The sequence below is a fragment of the Rhinolophus sinicus genome, chromosome X, assembly GCF_036562045.2.
Source record: "Rhinolophus sinicus isolate RSC01 chromosome X, ASM3656204v1, whole genome shotgun sequence".
Classification (NCBI taxonomy): Eukaryota; Metazoa; Chordata; class Mammalia; order Chiroptera; family Rhinolophidae; genus Rhinolophus; species Rhinolophus sinicus.
Genome location: NC_133768.1, coordinates 33,417,828 through 33,443,091, shown reverse-complemented (window position 1 = coordinate 33,443,091; position 25,264 = coordinate 33,417,828). Strand labels below are relative to the sequence as shown.

The window sequence follows — 25,264 nt, the reverse complement described above, 5'->3', positions numbered from 1 at the left end:
GACCCCACAGCCTGGTGAAGATCACAGCCATGGGGGTGTGTCCCCTAATATGCTCTTGTCCTTACCTTCTTTAAATCTTTTTCTTCCCTAGCACACAAGCTTGACTTTTCATTCTCTGAGTCTTCCTCCAAATAACTGGGGGGCTGGGTGGGTTTGGGGGATGTTTGTACAAGTATGAAAAATTATCCTCTAAACTGCCCCCTGAGATGAAGATCAAGAGAAACAGCTGCAGTGGTTAAATGCCTCAGACTAGTTAGGGGTTCACAAGGGGTAAACTCTAATCTCCTTATGACCTGGTTTACCTCAGGGCCAAGCAAGAATTATTCAAGTCATCCAGCAACCCTAGCAACCAACATACCAGTAAGAAAAAAAAATCCTCATAAACTCTCAAAAAGGGAAACCACACATACGATTCTAATTCACAAACACACCACCTACGGTGATCACCATTAATCTGAAAACTTGACTGATACCGTAACTCCCTTTCATGTTTAAAATCCAGGGAAAAGCATGGGTTACTTGATAATGGCTAAGATGTTAAGGCTATTACCGAGGTACTGTGATATTCCTGCTTTCTCTTTTTCTTTTCCACTACCAATCACTATGCTGAGAAACTTGGTGTCTTTCCCATGTATCACACACATTGAAAAACAAAACAAAACCAGCTCACCTATTGATCATGTCATCCAACTTCGCCAGGTCAGTATGTGGAAATGCAGGTTCCTCATCTTCAACCTGTGGTGGAGCATCACCTTGACCTTGTTCATCTGGGGGAGTTGCCGGGGAATTTTCATTGGAAGAATCAGGCGATGAAGTCTTAATTAAAAATCAGATATTCTAGATTTAGGTTTCTATAACATACACACAACATCCAATGATTCAAACACCAACACAGTTTAAGAGAAAATAATGTAAATTTTTAAAGATATGATCATTGTAAGCTTATGATGTTTCAGGCAGTCTCTGTGACACTTTTAAAATAACTTCATTTAATTCTCAATAGCCTAAGGAAGTATCTTGCCACTTAATACATGAAAAAGTTCAGGCAATAAATAATTAGTCCAATGTTACACCGCTCCAACTCTGTGGTCATGATTTGAATCCAGGTCTAATTTTAAAGTCTGTATTCTTAAGTGCAACATAAACTGCATCTCTATCATACATCCTATCATGTTGTCATGATCAAAATGATACAGACAGGAAACATCACATCTTACAGATTAAAAAGTTTGACTTGTAACTTTTATTTTTTAATTTGAAGGAGATAAAAATAAATTTTATTCTGCAATTTCCTTAGGCTCAAAGCATTATCCAAACAATTATTAAGACTTTACAATTGTGCTTTCTAAATGAGTCACATCATTTTCAACTATATGGCTAATTTCATTCTTTCATTCTTGCCTTTTAGCAAGTCTTTCTCTTTTCCCTTAATTTAGCTGTGCGTATTTTCACAACTAAATAAATTTTTATTACCCTTAATTCTTAATTTCAAAAGAAGATGGTATTTTCACTTTCAAATTAAAACCAAGCTAAATTTTAAGCTGATTTTTACTCATCTGTTCTTGAATTTTATACCCACTGTAGGTGAGAGCCCTTTTAGAGGAGAGGGCCCCTTAGCCCTATCATTTCAGCACCTATTGAACAGTTACATAAGTAATCGCTTGTATTGAAGACAGCTGGTACACCACTATTACTATGTTCTAAGTGACAAAGTTTATATATGAACTCATAGAGCCAATTTGCAACTAAATAGTGAACTGTTATACTTAAGATGGTGAACACTGCATATGCTCTAGAGGCATTCTCAAGGCAAAATAATCTACTGCATAGAATTTAAGTGTTAGAAGCCCAACAGAAATATTTGCATTTGAAATATGTAACTTAGGAAGTCTGCTTTATCATTTTTTAAAAAGTCCTTTTCCCCCAGTATTTATGTATTATATACATGCTCATAAAAACCGTAAAGACAAAAATAACAATTACAACACTTGTAATACCACACCAACAGATAAGCACCAATAACTTTTTAAAATTATTTCCTTGTAATCTTTGTTCTACGAGCCCAAAAAACCCCCATGTATATATGTATAAATTATCAATAAAATTATGATTTTTACCTGCTTAAGCTTACACCCTTTTCTATGCATCATTTAAGTATCTTCCCAGATCATTAATAATATTTTATAAAAAGTTGATTAATAGCAATATAGTATTAAATAAATTAAACAAATTAAGGAACATTTGGTATTTTGCAATTTTTATTGCCAACATAAACAGAGCTGCAGTAAATCTTTTTATATATAAATCTTTGTGTTGAACTTCAATTTTTCCTTAGGATAGGATCCTGGAAATATAATTACTACAATAGTATGAACTATTTATTTTGGGGCTAGTGACACATATATTGCCAAGTTCCATTCCAGGAAGTTTGAACCATCCCAGCAATAGTACCCAAGAAGTGTTCACCTATAGTGCCTTTGTTAAAGCTGTTTCATTTATTACCGAGTTTTACTACATACTAGAGCCTAAAATTCTCTCCTGTGGAAACACCCTTTAAAAAAAATATTATATGTTAAGTGAAAAAATCTGATTGATTTTAGAAATCCTTTTATGCCAATATGTAAACAGCATATTCCAAAAGAAAGTTTGGCAGTAATTAATGCTATGGTTGTTTCTTCTGGGTCCAATAGCGTCAAATCTTGTGAAATAACTAAAATTCTAACATTAAGAAGTAGAGAAGGGGCAGCCGGATGGCTCAGTTGGTTAGAGCGAGAGCTCTGAACTTGTAACAAGGGTGCCGATTCAATTCCTGCATGGGATGGTGGGCTGCGCCCCCTGCAACTAAAGATTGAAAACGGCAACTGGACTTGGAGCTGAGCTGCGCCCTCCACAACTAGATTAAAGGAAAACGACTTGGAGCTGATGGGCCCTGGAGAAACACACTGTTCCCCAATTAAAAAGAAAAAAAAAGTAATTAAAAAAAGGGAAACAATTAGTGTTAAAAAGTAGAGAATAAGAAAGTGAAAAGAGGAGGGACTCTACAAGACAATAATGTGATTTACTTTGTTCCTTTGTTGTTTAAATTACCAGCCATTCATGTTCCAAAATGTAAAGAGCTATTAGAAGAGAAAATAATGTAGGTGGCATAATATTAAGCTGAAAATCACAAACCCAAGAGCTCTAAGAATTATCAAGTACATCTTAAAAGTAAGGTTAGAGTAAAGGTTTAATTTTGTCTAAAGCCATGCAAGCCCCAAATGTCCATGCACAATGCAGGTATGAACCAGAAAAAAAGAGAGCAAAGATACTGGAACTTTAATACTAGCTCCTAGTTTAAAAATAGAAACCTTCTGGCATCCAACCTTTGACTATGTTTAAAGAAACCTGAATACTGGCTAACAAATTTATGACACAGGAAAAACTTAACTCTGTCCAAGACCTGTGACCATATATACTTAAGTACTTTTATGTCTTAAAAGTGGGAACTGGAGAGAAAAAGAAATAAAGTTGACACATTTATTTGGGAAAAAATTCAAAACCTGGCTTGCTCACTTCTTTAAATTAGCAGAGGGAGAGAAAGAAGGGAAGGAAGGAAGGAAGGAAGGAAGGAAGGAAGGAAGGAAGGAAGGAAGGAAGGAAGGAAGGAGGAAGGGAGGGAGGAAGAGCGCATACTTGTAAAAGAGAGTATCTAATCTTTTATAGCTGAACACTCAGACCTTATCCTCAAATGACAAATATAATGATACATTCTACAATTACCATAATTTTGCCTAAAAACGTACCTATACAGAATTCTACAATGAGCACGCACCAACTATAAGGAGCACGCTGGTGATTCACATGCACGTCACAAGTTTTAATGCTTGTCTCATTTGGTTCACTATTTCCCAATACAAAACTGTATACATTAGAAAAGAAGGCTGAAAATCAATTATCTAAACTTCCATTTCAAGAAATGAGAAAAGGAACAGTAATCCAAATCCAGAGGAAGTAAAAGGAACAAAAAGATTAGGGAAAAGCATACGGGAGTGGGGGGTGGGGTGGGGGGGGAGGAGGATACAGAATTAAAGGCAAAAGTTAGTTTGGGGGAAGGTTTAATGAAACTGATAAATCCCTAGGAAAGAGTGATCAGAAGAGAACACAAATTAGCAGTGTCAGAAGTGAAAAAGCAGACGCCACAGACTCTGACATTAAAAGATAAACAAGATATAAACAATTTAACTAGATGAAATGGACAAATTCCTTGAAAAACAATTTACCGACACACACAGAAAATTCCCCTATTAATTGGAAAAAAACAAAACAAAACTGGATCTGCAATCAAAATCTTTCCACAAATAAAACCCAAGGCCATATGTTCTCACCAGTAAAATCTTCCATATGATTAATAAAGAAGTAATAGGAATCTTACGCAAATTCATCCAGAGAATATAAAAAGAATATCACCCTGTGAGTTGAGACCAGCATAAAATCTTGATATCAGAAAGATGAAATAGTGCCATTTGTGACAACATGGATGGAACTTGAGATTATTATGCTAAGCAAAATAAGTCAGACAGAAAAAGCAGAGAACCATATGATTTCACTGATATGTGGTATATAAAACTGAAAGCAACTAAGGAACAAGACAAACAAATGAAGAAACAGAAAGTCATAGACAGACAATAGTTAGTGGTTACCAGAGGGTAAGGGGGGTGGGGGGGTGGGTGGGAGATGAGGGTAAAGGGGATCAAATATATGGTGATGGAAGGAGAACTAACTCTGGGTGGTGAACACACAATGGGATTTATAGATGATGTAATACAGAATTGTACACCTGAAATCTATGTAATTTTACTAACAATTGTCACCCCAACAAACTTTAATCAAAAAAATAAATAAAAATAAAGTAAAATCTTGTTACCAAAATCTATTTTAAGTTCTTTGCAAACATTTCACTTGATACTCTTAACAACACTATGAAACAGTTCCTCTTGTTATCTCCATTTTACAGATGAATAACTGAGGCTTAGAGGTTACATAATTGACCCCGTCATAAAGCTAGCACGGTGCAAAGCTGAAATCTGAACACAAGCAATGACTTTAGTCCATGCGTCTAACCATGGGCTCCAGAATTGACAGAGGGCTTAAACACTTAATTTTAATGATGACTAACAGCATAAGACACCGGAAAAAGAAGGGCCTCAAGCATCACCATCTATAACACTTGAGCTTTCTTGTTACTGTTTAAGACAGTAACATACTTTTCTAAAGTAAGTTTTATGGTTTTCCACAAATTATTCAAAACATGCTCCATTCTTTAAGTATCCCATAGCAGACATACCAACGTAGCTTTAACTAGTATTTGAAACGTCCTACCTGATTCTGTTGAGGGGGGGGCTGAGACTGTCCGTCAGGAGCCTGGCCCTGGTTGTCATTCCCTCCTACTGGAGAGCCACGAGTCGTGGCTGTCATACTCGACACAGGGCAGATCTTTGCAATTTTGTCTGCTTATGTAGTTGTTTTGAGAAAAGAAATTATAGTCCACTTATAGAAGATGAAGTACCAGCATTTGTCAGTCTTAAAAAGCTCCAATTCAAGAATAAACCATCTTGCAGAGACCATTGCATAACCTACAAGTAGAAGGGGAAAAAGTACATTTGTTTTAGATACAAAAAACATGAATTAAGAAACTGTTCAATCAAATATATGGTGATGGAAGGAGAACTGACTCTGGGTGGTGAACACACAATGGGATTTATAGATGATGTAATACAGAATTGTACACCTGAAATCTATGTAATTTTACTAACAATTGTCACCCCAATAAATTAAAAAAAAAAAAAAAGAAACTGTTCAAATTTAATATTACCAATGAATCTAGGAAGGAGGAGGCTATATAAATGAGATGGCAAAGTGAAAAGCTAAAGTTTCATTAATACTATATTCAGGTTAATAAACTGATAATGGTACGTCAGCTGTTATATCAAGGAAACATAAAAGTATAGTCTTATGATATAATATTTCAGTTTTCTCCTGAGATTCCAAAGGTTTTACACCAAGGTACTTACCGTGTTTCCCCCAAATAAGACCTAGCCGGACAATCAGCTCTAATGAGTCTTTTGGAGCAAAAATGAATATAAGACCTAGTATAATATTATATTATTATATTATATATTATAGCCGGTCTTATAGTAAAATTAAGACTGGGTCTTATATTCATTTTTGCTCCAAAAGACACATTAGAGCTGATTGTCTGGCTAGGTCTTATTTTCAGGGAAACACAGCAGTTACCTTTTTCATTCAATTATGGAATGGCAAAACTGTCTTCAATTTGCTAATGCCTTAAATACATTGTAAAAACGTATACACTCAAGACATAAACCAAGGTAATAAAATTTGATTTTTAAAAACACTTCAAGAATGATTTCACAACTAACATTCATCACTGGTACTAGGGCATCATAAATGGTTTTTAAATAAGCTTACAAGTAGTTTTAACAGAAACTATTGTTTTATTAGTTTCAGGTGTACAAAACAACGTACTAGTTAGACATTTACACCCCTCACAAAGTGTAACCCCTCTCCCCCAAGCTACTACCCTTCTGACATCTTATATAGCTGTTATAATACTTAACAGAAACGTTAAAACTTTGGGGGAATTTTTCTTTGGAGAGGGTTCAAACTACATACTACTACTCCAATACAATTGAATTTGTCAAGTGACCTTGACTTTCCACTTTTTTTGGCAAGGTTTTGGCCACAGGTACTCCCATAGCTACAGACCCCAACTGTTTAACAATGGAATTCTTTGCCACCCGACAAAGGTGTATAGGGGAATACCACCAAACTCTCATTTCTATATTCATTAGACCAATGGGTCTCGTTCTTAGCTGCCTAGAAAAATCATCTGAGGTGCTTTAAAAAACACTGATGTCCAAACCTCTCTCCAGACTGAATGAATTACAATATATTTCAGTGAAGCCTAGACAGCAGTACTTCTCAGAAAACCTCCTCCACAGATTGGTTCTAATGTACCAAGAGATTGAGAACTTGAGCTTATTGGTTATAGGTATGTGTTTTGTTATAAGTAAGGCGATCCCACTTCTCATTTACTCCAGAATAGTCCAACGTTTACCTCGAATTTAAATATAATAATTTAACCCAGAGATGGGGTTCTAATGAGAGATTGTTTCACTTATCAATTGGCATAACAAAAAGTTTAAGACTGATAATATCAAGTATTGATGAGGTTAAAAACAGACAGAAAAATCTTTCATAGGTAAAGTGGAAAAATAAAAGATTACATGATTGAGCAGTCTCTCTTTTGCTTTTGTTTTCCATTTTTATACACCCTACGTTACAAAAAGTTTTATGTGAACAATTCAAAAACACCTGAAGAAACTCACCTATCGTTTTCTTTAGCTATTTTGGGTCTGCTGGCAATTATTTGAACATTTTTTCTTACCACTCCAAACATCAGCTAACCAATTTAACTTCATTTTTCTCTACTTCAAATTTGCTCCAAATCTCTTCCTTTTGTCCCCCAACCTGGGCTCATAATCCCGAATGGGTGATGCCTCAAACTTTTCCTGGATACCTCGTTCTTAGCCTATAAATACACTTGAATCTTCCTTACTGAAAAATCACCAATCTATGCCCTGCCCTTCCTCCAAAAATCTTAAGAATGTCTCTGCCTCCCCTTTCACTTCTTCCATTCTCCTCTCTCATCATCTGCTGTGTTTAAACTACCAAAATTGCTTTAACCTAGTTGGTCATAACTGAGGTCTATAGATGGTTTGAAGATTAACTCCCCTAAAATTCCATGCAAAGCTTTGTGAACATGTACATTTGATGCGGGGAGGATGGGAAGGTCTGGTCTACAGATCATCAACACTCTACCAATGGACAAATCAATGACTGCTTCTTGCTGTTCATTCTGTTTACCCTCTTCTCAGCATTAGACAGAACTGGCTGCCACTACCCCACCTTCCCTTCTTAAACCTCTGATCTTCCTTGGCTTATACAGTAACCCTGGACTCCAGCTTTCCTTTCCTTTCTACTTTTCAAAGCAGAGGGTAGGAGCTAGTAGTGATATCAGCGACGAGTAGTTTTGAACACTGCAACAGAGGTGAAAACATCCACTAGACAGTTGACTCTACAAGTCTGGAATTCAAACAAACTTGGGAGTCTTGCATATAGAGCTAATCATTCATAAAAGGGGGGTGGGGGGGAGATGGGTTCATTAGCATCACCCAGGAATCCCTATTAAGCACAACCTCCATTCCCTACCACTTCCTTCTGGGGGGGATGTGTCACAACACTGGAGGGGGGAGTAGCAATAATATATTCCCCAGTGTAGGGCAAGTGGGGGTAAAGGGACCCTGAGGCACACCAAAATTAGAGTGGTATTTTTAAGGTAAATCTTTACAGTTCACACAGAATTTGTAGTATTTTTCTATAAATTAGAAAACCAATGCTCTAAGAAGTGATTTGACCAAAGCACAGGTAGAAAGTTAACAAGTCTAGAATTCTATCATGCTGTCCACTAAACCAGTAGTATCTCTCTTTGAAAAGTCTTTCCAGGAAGCAACCCAAGGACAAATAAATGGATAAATAAAATGCAGTATATAAATACAATGAAATATTATTTAGCACTAAAAAAGGAAATTCCGACACATGCTACAACATGGATAAAACCTTCAGGAGATTATGTTACGTGAAATAAGCCAGTCACGAAGGGATAAATGTTCTCTGATTCTACTTGTATGATGTACCCATACTCAATAGAGACAGAATGTAGAAAGCTTGTTACAGGGGTTGGGGGAAAGGGAGGAATGGGGGATTATTGTTTAAAGTGTAGAGTTTCAGTTTGGGAAAATGACAAAGTTCTGGAGATGGATGGTGGTGATGGTTGTACAACAATGTGAATGTACTTAATGCCACTAGAACTGTACACTTAAAAATGGTTTAAATGGTAAATTTTGTTATATATATATTCCATCCCCCCCAAAATATATTTTTATATAAATAATTAACCGTTTTCTTGCTTTGCAGTCCTTTAACATTTGGAGATCATGTGAGTTAAAATATCTTAAAATTAGCTTTTTGTGTTGTTTTGTTTATGTTCATCATCCTTCCATTTATATATATGCCAGGAAAACTCCATCTATATAGACAAATCAAAAGTCAGGATAAATTATTCTAGACAGAAGTATTCTGTGGACAACTAAGGAACTATCCTTTTAAACAAAATAACTTTAAAGTAGGTAAACGAAAAAGGTGTGTAACCCCTCCCTGCAAACAAAATACCTTTCTCTCAGACCACACAACTAAATCATTTTCTATTGACAAAGCCTCAAGCTGCTTGCCATCCCTCTCTCTTATAGTCTCACCTTTCTGTCCCTTGATTTCTCCGTTTCTTCTACCTCTGTCAAGTTCTCTACATTTCTAGATATCCAGTACCGCTGGGCAGGTATGTCAGATCTCAGCATAGCATACTCGGCTCTTCTGCTATTTTTAATAACCATCTCTCTACCACCACATAAAAATCGACAACCTTTCCCTCCATATGCCAGGAGAGATTAAAAGTAAGAAATAGATATGGAGCAATCAAAACGAATTTCTGGACTCAAACACAAGTCTTGTTCAAATTCCCACCTCTGCCACTCAGAAGCTACGTATCTTTTTTTTTTTTTTAAGCAAAAAACCCCACAGTATTTTATTGTATGCTGCTGCCAGTGTGTATATAAAATAATTACCCTCATGAAGTAGAAATTCATGAAAAGTCAGAGAGGCAAATGTCAAGGACTGACAAAAGCAGAAGTTTGTATATAGTATGGCACGTGTTATAGGGAATAAGCTTTTTGTACGGGCTTCAGATTTAGCTCTCCTTTGAATATTCACTGGTTCATGAAAAGTGGTTTAGAATACCTCCAAAGATTAGTTTTGCTACAAAAAGGACAGACTTTCTGGGGTCTGAAGGAATTTGTACTTTAAGATACTCCAGTCAGCAGGAGTCATGTTGAGCATTCTGCAGACACAATTGTTTCCTATCTGCAGCTGCCTGGGCAACCCTCACAGGTTGAGGTATTTTACTCAGCAGTGACGCTGGAGGCACCATTCATGGCATAGCAAGAGCTTGGCAGATTCTTCTTCGGTGGTGGGCCCACAGGGCCAGTTGGTGGGGCCAGAGGCTGCCTATCTTAAAGACCATTCAACCATTCTCACAATTTTTTCAGGTCATTAAAACTGAGATAATGCTATCCACAAAAATGCCACTAGTATTATTTTAATAAAAGTGTTTTGCAAGCACTAAGCACACAGTAATTTTCAAAAAATGTAACTTTCTTTTCCCTCTTTATAATGTACTGTGCAGGGTTCTTGAATATTTGAGGAAAAAACTTGAATATTTTAAGATATAATTTGGAAAGGTTTGAATGGAAAGAAGTTATCCAAGATATGCTACAACTAAGTTATCCAGAACAACAATGCTACCTTTCTCAATAAATCCCATTTAATCCAAGTGGAGGAAACACACTGGATTCCCAAGTGGGAATCACACTGCTTTACTTGATTTAAAGAAGCAGTCTCAAGGCTCTAACAGGAGCCTGTTTTCCAAGTCACAGGAATTTAGGCACACCTAATTCCAGGGCTAGACCAAACTTTCTACCAAGTCAAAGCAGCAGTATCCTACACATAACTGAAAACTTCAGTAACTATTCAAATCATGTACAATTTGACACAATTAACAACCACTTTCTATAGGAACACTCCAATTCAACAAATCACAATGTGAAAATTCACTGTATGAAGTTTTAAGCTTTACATAAAGCTGAAAAGTTTTATTTTTAGAAAAACAGTACAAGGATGCCTATTCTACCCCTCCCCCTTCAATTCACATTTTACCGGACTGCATCTTGGATTTTCAGCAATGCAGAATGTAAACAAAATGGCAGTATCAGATTGCCTTTAGTACACATGGCACTCTTTTCATATTCAAACTTAGCACATCTACATCATCCAAAATGGGGAAAGCACCCCCTTTACCTGGATCAAGATTGGCATTATGCTCTTTTAAATAACCTAGTAAGCAGCAAACCATTTATAGTTATTTTAAACTTTGCAGAACTGAATTTCTCTACCAGCTTTCAGATGGGAGGTCCTTCATACCAGAGAAAACCTCAGGACAAAGAAGAATGGTCCTTCTCTACCCAGTCATTATTCCATTTCTGCTCAAAAGTTCCCTATATGCTAGAATCTCTCTCCTTTCATACCACACTGAAACCCTCCACAATTCCATATATATACTACTCTACTTAAGAGTTCCTTCTCTTTGTAAATGTGCTGAGGATCTACAATGGACCGCAATTTGTTTTAGGCTAAGAGAATATGGCAGTGCACAGCAGGTAAATCTCTCTGCTCTTGTGGAATTAACATTACAGTCTGAGGATAGAGCCGATAAACAAGCAACAGCAAGTCTGGCTCTCCAACAAATTATTTCCTTTACTGAGCAGAAAAATGAGTTGAGTTTCTTAGAAAACAATTTGACAGACCAGCCTTAAACTCATCCACGGAAATTATCTTAACTTGTGAATTTTACCTATTCTGGTTTTATGTATTAAAATCAAAGGAGAAAATTACTCAATTATTTTTCTTTCTTTCTAACGTCTTTTTATGTATGTCTGACATCCATAACCCCATTTTCCCCTTCTTAAAATACCTGACTCACCAGAGCTGAGACCTAACTGTGAAATACGAGCTGTGCTTTGTCTTCAAACACCAGAACTCACTGCTTTTGCCAGACTACAAAATGAAAACTTTAAACAATAATTTTGTAATTAATACACTAGCATACACAACTTAAATTATACTGATTTAAAATTTTAATGTGAAATGTGTGAATAAATTGTTCCATCTTTTTATAATCCAATATGAAGCATCTTTAAGTACTAAGCTTTATTTCAAAATAACCACCACTTTGGAGTATGAAAATACTTATTTTTAAGCCAACAGTATTTAAGATATTTTTGAATTTTAAATTGGAATTTCTATTTCTATGACAGATTCAATATGCTTAAAGGCAAAGTCTTTATGCATTGTTGTCTGGAAGAAAAGATATCCTATCTTACACGGTAGTTTACCTACCACAACGTAGGAAATGACACACAGAGTATTACTGTGGGTTTGACACACTTCCATGGACACACAGAAATTGCCTAAAACAGTATGAAGCAGCACACAAAATAACAAAAGATAGTTATGTATAGACAATCTGAACATTATCCAGACTTCTAGGTTTTTTTTTTAAATACCTTCTAAGAAAACACATTGAAATGTGAGTGGAAAATAATTATTGGGGGATAATCCTGACTCTAATTTTTAGATAACCTCATTTGCAAACATTGCTATTGTATTTGTTTTAACTAATTACTTAACAACTACTTACATTACTTGTAACACATCTCACAATTATATTCAGAAACTATGACCCATAACCACTCTAGGGGTAAGGCAAAACAGGTTTCAGCGGGCAGCTGGATGGCTCAGTTGGTTAAAAGCGCGAGCTCTGATCTGCAGGATTGTGGTTCGATTCCCACATGGGCCAGTGAGCTGCACCCTCCACAACTGGATTGAAGACAACGAGCTGCCACTGAGCTTCCAGAGGGGCGGCCGCAAGGCTCAGTTGGTTGGAGAGCGCCCCCTGCAACTAAGGATTGACGATGGTGACTGGACTTGGAGCTGGTGGGCCCTGGAGAGGCATGTTGTTCCACAATAAAAAACAAAAAAAAGAAAAACACAAAAAAATCCAAGATGAGGATGTGTGTGGGGGGGAAGGGAGAGAAAAAGCGAAAGGGAGAGCGGGGGTTGGGGGGAACAGCTTTCAGCATTTATGCTATCCAAGGAATTATTTCTGTGGACTTGTGGGTCCATTCCATTCAAAGTTTCTCTGTGGCTCTACAATTCTGTATCCAATTACAACGTGTGGATTTTCTCCCCACACCAATCAATTCCCTGCAACACTAGCTGACTGTCCTACAATTCAACTCAATTCCGACACTCTCTACTCGGATGGAGACAGCATCAGATCCCAGCTGGGCTCCATCCCAAAAGATGGCCCCCTTCCCCAACTGAAGATGCTGATCAAGTCCAGGTTGTCACCTGTGTTGCTGACCGACTAGCTATAGATTGGAGGTTGTTCCAAGGATCCAGACTTGGGTTTGATTCATTCGCTAGAATGACTCACAGAACTCCGAAAAACATTTACTTACCACATCACCAGTTTATTATAAAAGGATGTAACTCAGAAACAGCCAGATGGAAGAGATGCGTAAGGCAAGGTATGTGGAAAGAACAAGGAACTTCCATGCCCTCTCTAGGAGGGCCACTCTTCCCAAACTTCCATGTGTTCACCATCCTGGAAGCTATCTGCGTGCACTCTGTCCTTTTGGGTTTTTATGGCGGCTTCATTACCTACGCACGACGAACTCACTCCTTGGCCACTAGGAATTGAGCTCAATCTCTAGTCCTTCTCTCCTCCCCAGAGAGTTCCAACACTCCAATCACAAGGTTGGTTCCCTAGCAACCAGCCTCCATCCTTAGGACTTTCCAAGTCACTCATTAACATAACAAAAGACACCTTTATGGCTCTCACCACTTAGGAAATTCCAAGGGTTTTAGAAACTGTGCCAGGAACTAGGAGTGACCAAATATGCCAAAAAAATGTATACCCATTTTAAGAAAGGAAAAAACTGTATTAAAATTGTAATAGTCAATATATACCGGTAACAAAAGATGAACACAAGTCGTGTGTATACATTTTGGCACCCCGGGTATACACTTATCATAAATCACATCATAGGCTCCTTTCCAGTTCCATCGCAATTTGTATATTATTCTAGAAAAGTTATGAGCACTTCTGTGTCAGGCACAATAGCAAATACTTTATTTGTATAACCTCATTTAATCATCCGGATGGCTATCACTAAAATTTAACAGACGCAAACAGAAGCTAAAAGATGAACTATGTGAGCTTGTCCAACATGGCAGGTAGTACCATCTGTTAGACTCCAAAGCTGCTGGCTCTTCCATTATACCATGAAGGTTCACTATAGCTCCCAAGATATTGATGTTCTTCTCTCTGAATTCAAAGGGGAAGAACTAAGAGGAAAAAAACAGGGTCAAGGACAAGGCATTGTTCTTTCTCTTAAAAGCATGGTTACTGTCAAACCTGTAACCCATCCCCCTTCAATTGTTTTATATTTTTTCATTAGAAATGATCACTGAGTCTAATTAAAATGCGAACAATACCATCAAAATCCTGCTTAAAAATCTTCAAAGATCAGGATAAAGACCGAAATACTTCTCTAACAGTCTACAAGCTCCATCAAAAACACCCAACTCCAGCCTCAACTTGCAACTACCCCACCCAAAGCTTGTTCCAAACCCAGTTCAATTTGCCTTCCTTCTCCTGGGTTCCTTCAAAACGTACTTCCTCATGCTACCTCTGGGGCCTTTGCATAAGCAGTCTGCTTAGTTTTGCCCACACTGACTCATCAGCTTTCAACTCTCCTGACAGAATTCCTCAAGTACAGCAGGTCCTCGAATAACCTTTCCGTGTAACGTTGATGATGATATAAACTCTTGTTTATAGAAATTAGCCTATGGTAAAACTGGATTTTGTTATACGTCATTTAGCTTAAAATCGCAGAACCTACCGATGACATTTAACGGAGGACTAACTGTATACATACTCCTATTCTGAGGCTCAGAGCCAGCTGCACCTTTCTTTCACAGCATCTGTGTGATGATCTCTCCCTACCAAAAAAATAAAAGCTTCATAAGCACAGAAGCTGTATGAACTTTGTTCATCACTAAATCCCAAGGATTCATTGGCACACAATAGGTAGGTGCTCAAACCTAAAATGGGGGCGATAAAAACAGAGTCAAACCCTCTCTTTTACTATCTTCATCAATTCCTCTTTTATGATGTGTCTGTTATCTTTTCAGTACTACACCTACACTCCAGGCTAGACTCCAATTTTAACAGCACTCTGGCTGGTCTCCACACTACCAATCTGTTCAGTATATTAATGCTAAATTAATCTCCCAACACTTTCAATCTCTAAAACAGTTCCTGGCTTTCTCCTCTCCACCTTTTACGAAAGACCGGGTCTTATATTAATTTTTGCTCCAAAAGACTCATTAGAGCTGATTGTCCGACTAGGTCTCATTTTTTGGGAAACTCGGTACTTATTATCGTATTGACTATATTCCCTATGCTTTACTTTATGTCCCTATGACTATTTTGTAACAACCAATTTGTATTTCTTAATACCTTCACCTTTCCCACCCTGTCCCTAAATCCCTTGCCATCTAGCACCCCAGTAAGTCTAGCAAGGTCACTCACAATCAGCCCTTATTTTCCTGTCATCTCTCATTTCCCAATTTCAATACCATCACAACTTTTAAATAACAATTTACCTCAACATTTAAATAACAATTTTCTCATTAAAAGTGATTGTAATAGCTAACATTTGAGTGTTTTGTATCAGACACTACTATTCCAAGCAAGTTATATGTACAAATTTATTTAATCCTCAGAACAAGTTTGTTGTTAACCCCGTTTCAGAAGTAAAGAAACCGGGGCAGAGTGAATGAAGTAGTCTCGTAGAAGAGCCAGGATTTCAACCCAGGCAGTACACAGCTCCAGGGGCCTACAGTTTTAACCACCATGCCATACATTAATGTTGAAAAATAACAACAACAAAAATCTACCATGAATCTCATCATATCCCCACCCCCAAGATGAACTCTACCAAAATGTTTTTAATACAGATATACTTTTTTTTTTTTAAAGGAAACACAGTGGAATAAAGTTAGAAATCAACTGAAGGAAATTTGAGAAATTCACAAATATGTGGAAATTAAATAGATTTATTTTGGCACAACAATCATATTCAAGCCACTTACTAAGTTCCTCAGTTGGTTTTCCTGATATAAAATCCTGCCATCTACAAATTACAAAAATTCTGAATTCTCCTTAAAGACAAAACAAAACTAAGGCAAGATCATGTCACTGAAATATACTGTAACACTTTGTTTTTTTAAATGTGTATATAAAATTCAAGAAATTTAGGCACACAAAAATGAGACTAAAACAGCATACCTATGTAATCTGCTCCACAGCACTTACCTTAAGAAACAAATTACAAGTCCTCACAAACCACTACCTTGTAAATCATACAGCCCTACAAACAGGCATCCAACACATCAATGAAAACTTAAGTGCTAAAAACATCAACATTCACGAAGTAAAATCTAGATTTATTTCAAATCAATGATATGGAGATGGGGAGAAAGGAGAAAAATTAGAATAGCATGGAATAAAAGAACCAAAAAGGAAGTGAGAAACAATGCTGCAGGGGTGACATACAAGTATCAGTTAACATTGAGTCTTTACCATGTGCCAGGTATAATTTAAAGTATCTTGATTTATTAACTTATATAATACTCATAATAATCCTAAGAGGTAAGTACTCATTATTACCATCTTACAGAGGAGAAAAGCTGAGTTACATAGAGGTAATCTGACTAGGACAAAATAGCTAACAGAGGACAAAGCTAGCAAATTTAAATTCTAAATCTAGACACCTTGGTACCAACAGCTCTGCCATGCTACATGCCCCTTGCCATTTTACATCACTTTTTTTTGTCTATTTCAGTGCTATAGGAGGAGACAATAGAGGGGAGAAATAGAATGACTGATTGAATCCTATTCTGTGTGTTAGTCAACCACTCCTGTGTTAAAGGCAATTATTTTGCCAGCAGCAGTGTGGCATAAAGCAAGTTTTACAACAAGAAATATGTGGATATAAATTTCTACTCTGGTACTTACTATGTAATCTTGTGCAAAGTTCTCAAACCTCTTTGGGACTCAGTTTCCTCACCTGAGGATACAAGGCTATGGCTGTGATGATTAAATGAGTAACAATTATCTTTCAATGCCAGAAGATGTCCAGTTAAGTATTAGTTACCCTTCCTCTCAAATAACATTCCATTGGAGGGGTGACACTTTAAAGACTATTTGTAATTTTGTACCGAGGATAGAACACGAATGCAGGTTTTGAAGTGAAAAATACTTGTTCAATATGAAGTCTGTTGTGCTACGTAACACGTTGTTCGTAATTTTCACCTCAACACATAATGTGTTGCACCAAATAGCAGCAGCTGAATGCAGCATGAGGGTGGGGGATAAAGGTATGGATCTGACAGTCATCAACTCAAAAATTCTTCTTGGTTCAGTCTGGCCAAATGTTCTGTTTTGGAAGTACTTACACTGTTCTCCCTGATCTTTGTGCATTTTATTTCAGCCTTGTGTCCCTAACTCAGTAACTTCAACACTTCCCAATATGGGAGGATTCCATTAGGTTATCTTTTTTTTAAAAAGAACACTATATTCTAGTCAGGAATTTAGGATCTTTTAATATGGGAGAATTCCATTAGATTACCTTAAAAAAAAACAAAAACTTCCTAAATTTATTATAGTTTGTCAGGAATTTAGGATCTTTTAACTGTGCTCTTGATTTGAATTTTTATTGTTCTTGCTCTAATTACAAAGTTGCATAGCTTTTGAGTGATCGATTTGCTCTCAATCCTATTTTCCCCCTTAAATTCTGTTATTTTGGTGTGTGATTTTGCAGAACATGAGGTTTTTCAGCAACTGCAATGTAACAGATACGCCTGTAACAGATAATGTTTAATCTCTGAGTATTATTTTTTTCTCTCACAAGGTGGTTAAGACCTTCAGGTTGTTGGGAAGCTTGAATGGGAGAATGCATTTAAAGTGCCATGCACACAGAAGGCCGCCAATAAATAGGTGTTCTAACAAAGTGCTGCTGATTTCTCCCTTCAAAATGCTAATCAGATTATTATGCAGTCTTGACAATTCTTATTTTGAAACCTTCCTGGCTTCCTATGAATATGATCTCTGGATCAGTCCAGAAGGAAAGTGTTTTCACAACTATTGTTACCAGGATTCTAGGCTTCTAATATATATACCATAATTGCTGAGGTTGACCTTTCAAATAAATGATCAGCCTTAACAGTTACACTAATATAGCTGCTTTATTATTCTATTGTATTAACACAGAATCCTACTGTATTTCAAAATTTCGTCACACTTTTCAAAGTTACAAAGATATCTGATCATATGTAATACAATTCATACTATAGTATTCTTATCAGAATTTATGCTGTCTCTAAAGAATAAGTGTCAATAGGGAGACTATTGACAGTAATAAAACATCAAAATTACTCAGTGTTATGAAACTATGTGTTGAGCAAAAGAATAAACAAATGAACCACTGTTTGGGTAGAAATATAAGTACATTTTTCATTTAACAAATAGGGGGAACCCTAGTAAATATGGACTTGGCGGCCCAGTTTCAGTCATCTGACTCCCAGCACCAGATTTCTATCAATAATACTAAGCTGGCTCTAGTTTACCAATTCTGGTTCTAACTTAACAGAATTTTAAAAAACAAATTTATTTTCTATTTTAATGCTGGTTAAACATATGCAAAAATGAAATTAGCATTAAACTCCTTATGCTTATTGCTCCTCTACGAATTTACAAACTAAATACTAACATAAATATTAGTATTAACATGAGATGGCTGCATGATTACTGACTGCTAAGGCATGGGTTCCTTTGAGTTTTGCATGGCTATCCTACCATCAAATGCCACATGGGAGACTGAGCTTTCCTACTTGAATTACTACATCACTGTACAAATGGTGTGCTGTGACATCATTTGTCCCTTGCACCAATGCATCATTTATATGTTAAGCCTGCTTTTGTTCTCATTATCCCACAAATCAAATGGTACAACTGAGCACCAATGCATTAAAAACACAAAGCTAACATAAATACTGAAATGGTGTGGCAGTTCTTGATGATGAGGCAATTATCCAGGTAGTCCAAATTACACGTACTAATGTTTAAGAATATCATTTAAAAAAAGACTTGGTTTAAAAAGAAAATACTTGCTTTAACTTGAGCACAAAAAGGGCACCAAAGAGGTATTTTGAAGGCTAAAACCTTGCAGGGAATGACAGAGGGGTGCTCAAAGACTACTAAGTGTAGTCAATTAACTGCTCCAATTGTAGGGAATTTCTACATCTAATCTCCCCTTGAACATTTTCTGTTACAACACTTTGAAGCCCATTGCTGTCAGCAAGTCTTTCTTCTGTTGAGTCAAAGTCCATTTCCCTTGTCACTAATACCTTTTGACTGGTAACAAAGTTAATATTCAGTTATTTACACTATAATCCTTCAAAACACTGAGATTTTTTAGTGTATACACACTCAGGTAGCTTTTCAAGAAAGACACTTTTACTTAAATATTCCTTTATTAAATCCTTACAAACCGTGAGAAGTCCCGTTCAATTCCAGGCCCTAAACAAAATCAACCTATTACTAAAAACAAGTGAGCAACATTGACTTAAAATACTAAGACACAACAATCACATAGCAAACGTCACAGAAACTACATCTACTCATCAGTCTACTCGTTCTTAAGTGAGCGCTTCACAACTCAGTTACCTATTAAGAGCTCTTACCAACCTTCACCAATTAGTTAACACTTTTAGAAGTCACTAATACAATCATGAAATGCTGATCCAACACTAAAAACAAACAATTCATTTTATTTAGTCAACATTTTAAGCAAGGCAGACATATTATCAATAATTATCATTTTCAATGTGAATCCAGTGGTTTCTCTTTTAACCTGATTTTCCAGTTACCTGAAGTCACAAAGGTAAAAAATTTTAAAAGGAAACCAAAGAATTTGAAATTACTTTTAGTCATAGGATTATCTTCATTAAATTTTAAGTTGTATATAATTTTAAAATAACTATTGTGTTTAGTTTATTCAGAGTTATACAGCTGTCACCACAATCAACTTTAGAACATTTTCATCACCCAACAATAAATACCATACCCAACAGTAGCAGTCACAACCCTTTACCTCCACCCTTACCCCCAGCCCCAATCTAATATAGTTTTTGTCTTTATAGATTTGCCTATTCTGGATTCTTTCACATAACTGGTATCATACAATATGGAGTTTTTGTGATTGGCTTCTTTCACTTAGCATAATTGTTTGTGAGGTACATCCAAGTTGTAGCATGTATCATTACTCCCATTTCCTTTTACTTTTTTATTTTTGAATTAGTTGACATTCAATATTATTTTATATTAGTTTCAGGTGTACAGCATAATGGTTAGACTTTTATATAATTTACGAAGTGATCCCCGGTAAGTCTAGTATCCACCTGGCACCACACATCATTATCACAATATTATTGATCTTATTCTCTATGCTGTACTTTATATCGCTGTGTCTATTCCGTAACTACCAATTTCTTAATTGCTTCCATTTTCCCCCCAGGTCCCCAATCCCCTTCCCATTTGGCAAACATGTTTGTTTTCTGTATCTATAAGTCTGTTTTTATTGTTTTTTTTTTTTTTTTTTTTTAAAGAGTCCAAATATAAGCTCAATCTTAAGGTGTCTGTCTTTCTCTGTCTGGCTTATTTCACTTAGCGTATACCCTCTAGATCCATCCATGTTGTTGCAAATGGTAAGATTTCATTCTTTTTCATGGCCGAGTAGTATTCCACTGTGTATATACACTACTTCTTGAATCATCTATTGATGTGCACTTATTTTCCTTATCTTGGCTATTATAAACAATACTGCTGGAACACAGGAGTGCATATACATCTTTTCGAACTAGTTTTGGATTTCTTTGGATAAACAGCCATAAATTGAATTATTGGGTCATTAGATAGTTCTATTTTCTTTTTCACTCTTTGAGGTGCCACCATACTGTTTTCCACAGTGGCTGCACCAATTTGCAGTCTGAACAATGCAGGAAAATTCCCTTTTCTCGACATCCTCAGTGCATGAGGATTCCCTTTTCTCTACATCCTTGCCAACACTTGTTGCTTGTTGACTTACTGATGATACTCATTCTGACAGGTGTGAGGCAATATCTCATTGCAGTTTTATTTTGCATGTCTCTGACAATTAGTGATGTTGAGCATGTTTTCATGTCTATTGGCCATGTGCATGTCCTGTTTGGAGAAATGTCTATTCAGATCCTCTGCCCTTTTTTAAATTGGATGATTTGTTTTTGGTTTTAAATTGGGTGAGTGCTATATAAATTTTGGATATTAACCCTTTATCAGATAAATCACTGGAGAATATCTTCTCCTATTTAGTAGGTTGTCTTTTCATTGTGTTGACTGCCTGCTGTGCAAAACCTTTTTATTTTTAGATTCATGTAGTCCCATTTATTTTTTTCTTTTGTTTCCGTTGCCAAAAGAAATAGATCAGAAAAAAACACCACTAACAGCAAAGTCAGAGTTTACTGTCTATGTTTTCTTCTAGGAGTTTTATGGTTTCAGGTCTTCCATTTAAGTCTTTGATTCACTTTAAGTTTATTCTCATACATGGTTAGAAGTGATCTGGTTTCTTTTTCTTTCTTTTTTTTCATGTATCTGTCCAGTTTTCCCAATACCCTTTAGTGAATAGACTATCTTTACCCCATTATATATTGTCTCCTTTGTGATACGTTAATTGACCACATAGGTGTGGCTCTATTTCGGAGCTCTCTACTCTGTTCCATTGATCCCTATGTCTGTTTTTACACTAGTACCATGCTGTTTTGATCACTAGAGCCTTGTAGTAGTAGTTTCATATTATGTAGCATGAATACCTCCAACTTTCTCCTCCTTTGTCAAGATTTCTGTGGTTATTTGGGGTCTTTTTTGTGGCTCCATATAAATATTAGATTTGTTCTAGTTCTGTGAAACACGCTATTGGTAGGATTGCATTGAGTCTATAGATTGCTTTGGGTAGTACGGACATTTTAACGTTTATTCTTCCTGTCCATGAGCATGGTATGTGCTTCCATTTCTTTGTATCTTCTTCAATTGTTTTTCTTCAAAGTATTATAATTTCCCATGTACCAGTCTTTTACCTCCTTGGTTAAATTTATTCCTAGGTATTTAATCTTTTTTATGCAATTGTAAGTGGGACTGTTTTCTTAATACCTCTAACAGTTTGTTATTGGTGTATAAAAATGCAAGATTTCTGAATATTAAATTTGTACCCTGCTACTTTACAGAATTCATTTTATCACTTCTAATAGTTTCTCAGTAGAATGGTTGATGGTTCTCTATATATCATCTACAAATAATAGTTTTTACCTCTTCCTTTCCAATTTGGATCCCTTTTCTTTCTTTTTCTTGTCTGACTGCTATGACTAGAACTTCCAATACTATGTTGAATAAAACTGGTGAAAGGAGACATTCTTGTCTTGTTCCTGATCTTACGGAAAATGCTTTTCACTTATTCCAGTTGAGTATGATGTTAGCTGTGGGTTTGTCATATACGGCCTTTTTTATATTGAGATATACTCCCTCTATTCCAGCTTTGCTGTGTTTTTATCATAAATGGATGCTGGATTTTGTCAAACGCTTTTTCTGCATCTGCCAATAGATTTTTATCGTTCATTTTATGTGTATCAAGTTAATAGATTTACGGGTATTTGGCCAACCTTGCATTTCAGAAAAAAAATTCCACCAAATCATGGTGTACGATCTTATTAATGTATTGCTGAATTCAGTTTGCTATTATTTTTTTGAGGATTTTAGCATGCATTTTCATTTTTTGCAGTGTGTTTGGTTTTGGAATCAGAGTAATGATGGCTTCATAAACTAAGCTTGAATTTTTTGGAATAGTTTATGGACAGGTGTTAATTCTTTGAATGTTTGGTAAAATTCACCTGTGAAACCACCCAGTTCAAGACCTTTTTGTTGGGAGTTTGACTACTGATTTTATTTCGTTACTAGTGATCAGTTTGTTCATTCTCTGTCTCTTGATTCAGTCTTGGAGGGCTGTATGTTTCTAGGAATTTAATCATTTCTTACAGATTATCCAATTTGTTGGCATATAATTGTTCACAGCAAATCCTTTGTATTTCTGCGGTGTCCATGATCACTTCTCATTCATTTCTGATGTTATTTATTTGGGTCCTCTCTCTTTTCTTGATGAACCTGGTTAAACGCTCATCAATTTATCTTTTCTTAGTTTCACTGATATTTTGTGTTGTTTAGACTCAGTCAATTTCCCTCTTGGGACTGCTTTGCTGTGTCCCATAGATTTATGGGTCACAGTGTTTTCATCTTCACATGTCTCAAGGTATCTTTTGATTTTTATCTTGACTTCATTGTTAACCCACTATTTAGTAGCATGTTTATTTAGCCTCCGTGTTTGTGTGTTTGTTTTTTCTTGTAATTGATTTGTTTCATCCCACTGGTCAGAGAGCACACTTAATATGACTTCAATCTTCTTAAATTTATTGAGACTTGTTTTGTGGCCTAACGTGGTCTTATCCTGGAAAAACATTCCATGTGCACTTGAAAAGAATGCACATTTTGCTGTTTGGGTCTAAAAGTATCAACTAAATTCATCTGGTCTAATGTGTCATAAAGGCACCTGTTTCCCTGATTTTCTGCCTGCAACATCTATCCATTCATGTCAATGTCCCCTACTATGACTGTATTACTGTCAATCTCTCCCTTTATGTCCGGAAACATTTCTTTTAGATGCTTAGTGCTCCCATGTTTTCAAGAGTTATATCCTCTTGTTGTATTGATCCTTTTATAATTATGAAATGTCCTCGTCTCTTATTACAACCCTTTTTTTCTTTTCTTTTTTAAAATCTTATTGGGGAAGGGGAACAGGACTTTATTGGGGAACAGCGTGTACTTCCAGGCCTTCTTTTTCCAAGTCAAGTCGTTGTCCTTTCAGTTTTAGTTGTGGAGGGCGCAGCTCAGCTCCAGGTCCAGTTGCCATTTACTAGTTGCAGGGGGCACAGCCCACCATCCCTTGTGGGAGTCAAACCAGCAACCTTGTGGTTGAGAGGACACACTCCAACCGAGCCACCTGGGAGCTCAGTGGCAGCTCAGCTCAAGATGCCGTGTTCAAACTTAGTTTCAGGGGGCGCTGCCCACCATCCCTTGTGGGACTCGAGGAGTTGAACCGCCACCCTTGTGGTTGAGAGCCCACTGGCCCATGTGGGAATCGAACTGGCAGCCTTCGGAGTTAGGAGCATGGAGCTCTAACCGCCTGAGCCACCGGGACGGCCCTACAACCCTTCTTTGAAAGACGATTTTGTCTGAGTATTGCTACCCCAGCCTTTTTTTTTTATTTTTATTTTTTTTATCAATTTCGATTGCATGAAGTATCTTTTCCATCCCTTTACATTCAGTCTGCGTGTCTTTCAACCTGAAATGACAGTCTACGTATGGGTCTTGTTTTCTCATTCACTCGGCTACCCTGTCTTTTGAATGGAGAGCATTTTCTTCATACACCATTTAATGTGATTATCAATAGGTATGTAGTTATTGCATTTTTATTATCCATATTTATGTTCTTTCCCTTCACGCCTTCTTCTTCTTCTTGAAGTCCCTTGAACGTTTCTTACTGGTTTGGAGGTAACAAACTCCTTCAATTTTTTGTCTGGGAAGCTCTTTACCTCTCTAATTTTAAATGATAGCCTTCCTGAGTAGTCTTGATTGTAGGTCCTCGCTTTTTCATCACTTTGAGTATTTCGTGCCAATCTCTTCTGGCTTGCAACATTTCTGTTGAGAATTCAGCTGACAGTCACATGGGGGCTCCCTTGCAGGTAACTACTTTTCTCTTCCTGCTTTTAAGATTCTTGGTATTTGACCTTTGGATTTTAATTATGATGTGTCTTGGTGTGGGCCTCTTTGGGTTCATGTTGTTCGCGATGCTTTGCATTTCATAGACTTGTATGTCTATTTCCTTCACCAGGTTAGGGAAGTTTTCAGTAACTATTTCTTCAAATAGGCTTTCAATCCCTTGCTCTCTCTCTTCTTCTCCCAGTATCCCTGAGTCCAATGTTGTTATGCTTGATTTTGTCCCCGAGGTTCCTTAAACTGTCCTCATTTTAAAAAAAATTTATTTTGCTGTCCTGATTGTTTTCTACTATCTCGTCTTCCAAATCACTAATTCGATCCTCTGCTTTACCTAATCTATTGTTAATACCATCTAATGCATTCATTTCAGTTATTATATTCATTTCTGAATGGTTCTTTTTAATGGTTTCTGTCATTTTTATGCCTACTATCTCTTTGTCAACGTTCTAAGTTCCTTGAGCATTGTTATAACCAGTGTTTTGAACTCTG

The 25,264-nt window shown here is 36.6% G+C and overlaps 1 protein-coding gene across 7 annotated transcripts in view; it reads right to left on the bottom strand.

Moving 5' to 3' along the window:
• The window catches only part of USP9X (ubiquitin specific peptidase 9 X-linked), a 129,655-nt gene that overhangs the window by 86,396 nt on the left and 17,995 nt on the right, over nt 1–25,264 (bottom strand). For all 7 annotated transcript variants that reach the window (XM_074323875.1, XM_074323874.1, XM_074323876.1 and 4 more), the window contains 2 exons: nt 5,359–5,612; nt 671–816 (listed from right to left, as the gene is read on the bottom strand). In XM_074323875.1, the coding sequence (XP_074179976.1) occupies nt 671–816; nt 5,359–5,454 (242 nt within the window). In that variant the 5' untranslated portion in view covers nt 5,455–5,612. The remainder of the gene's footprint in view (nt 1–670; nt 817–5,358; nt 5,613–25,264) is intronic.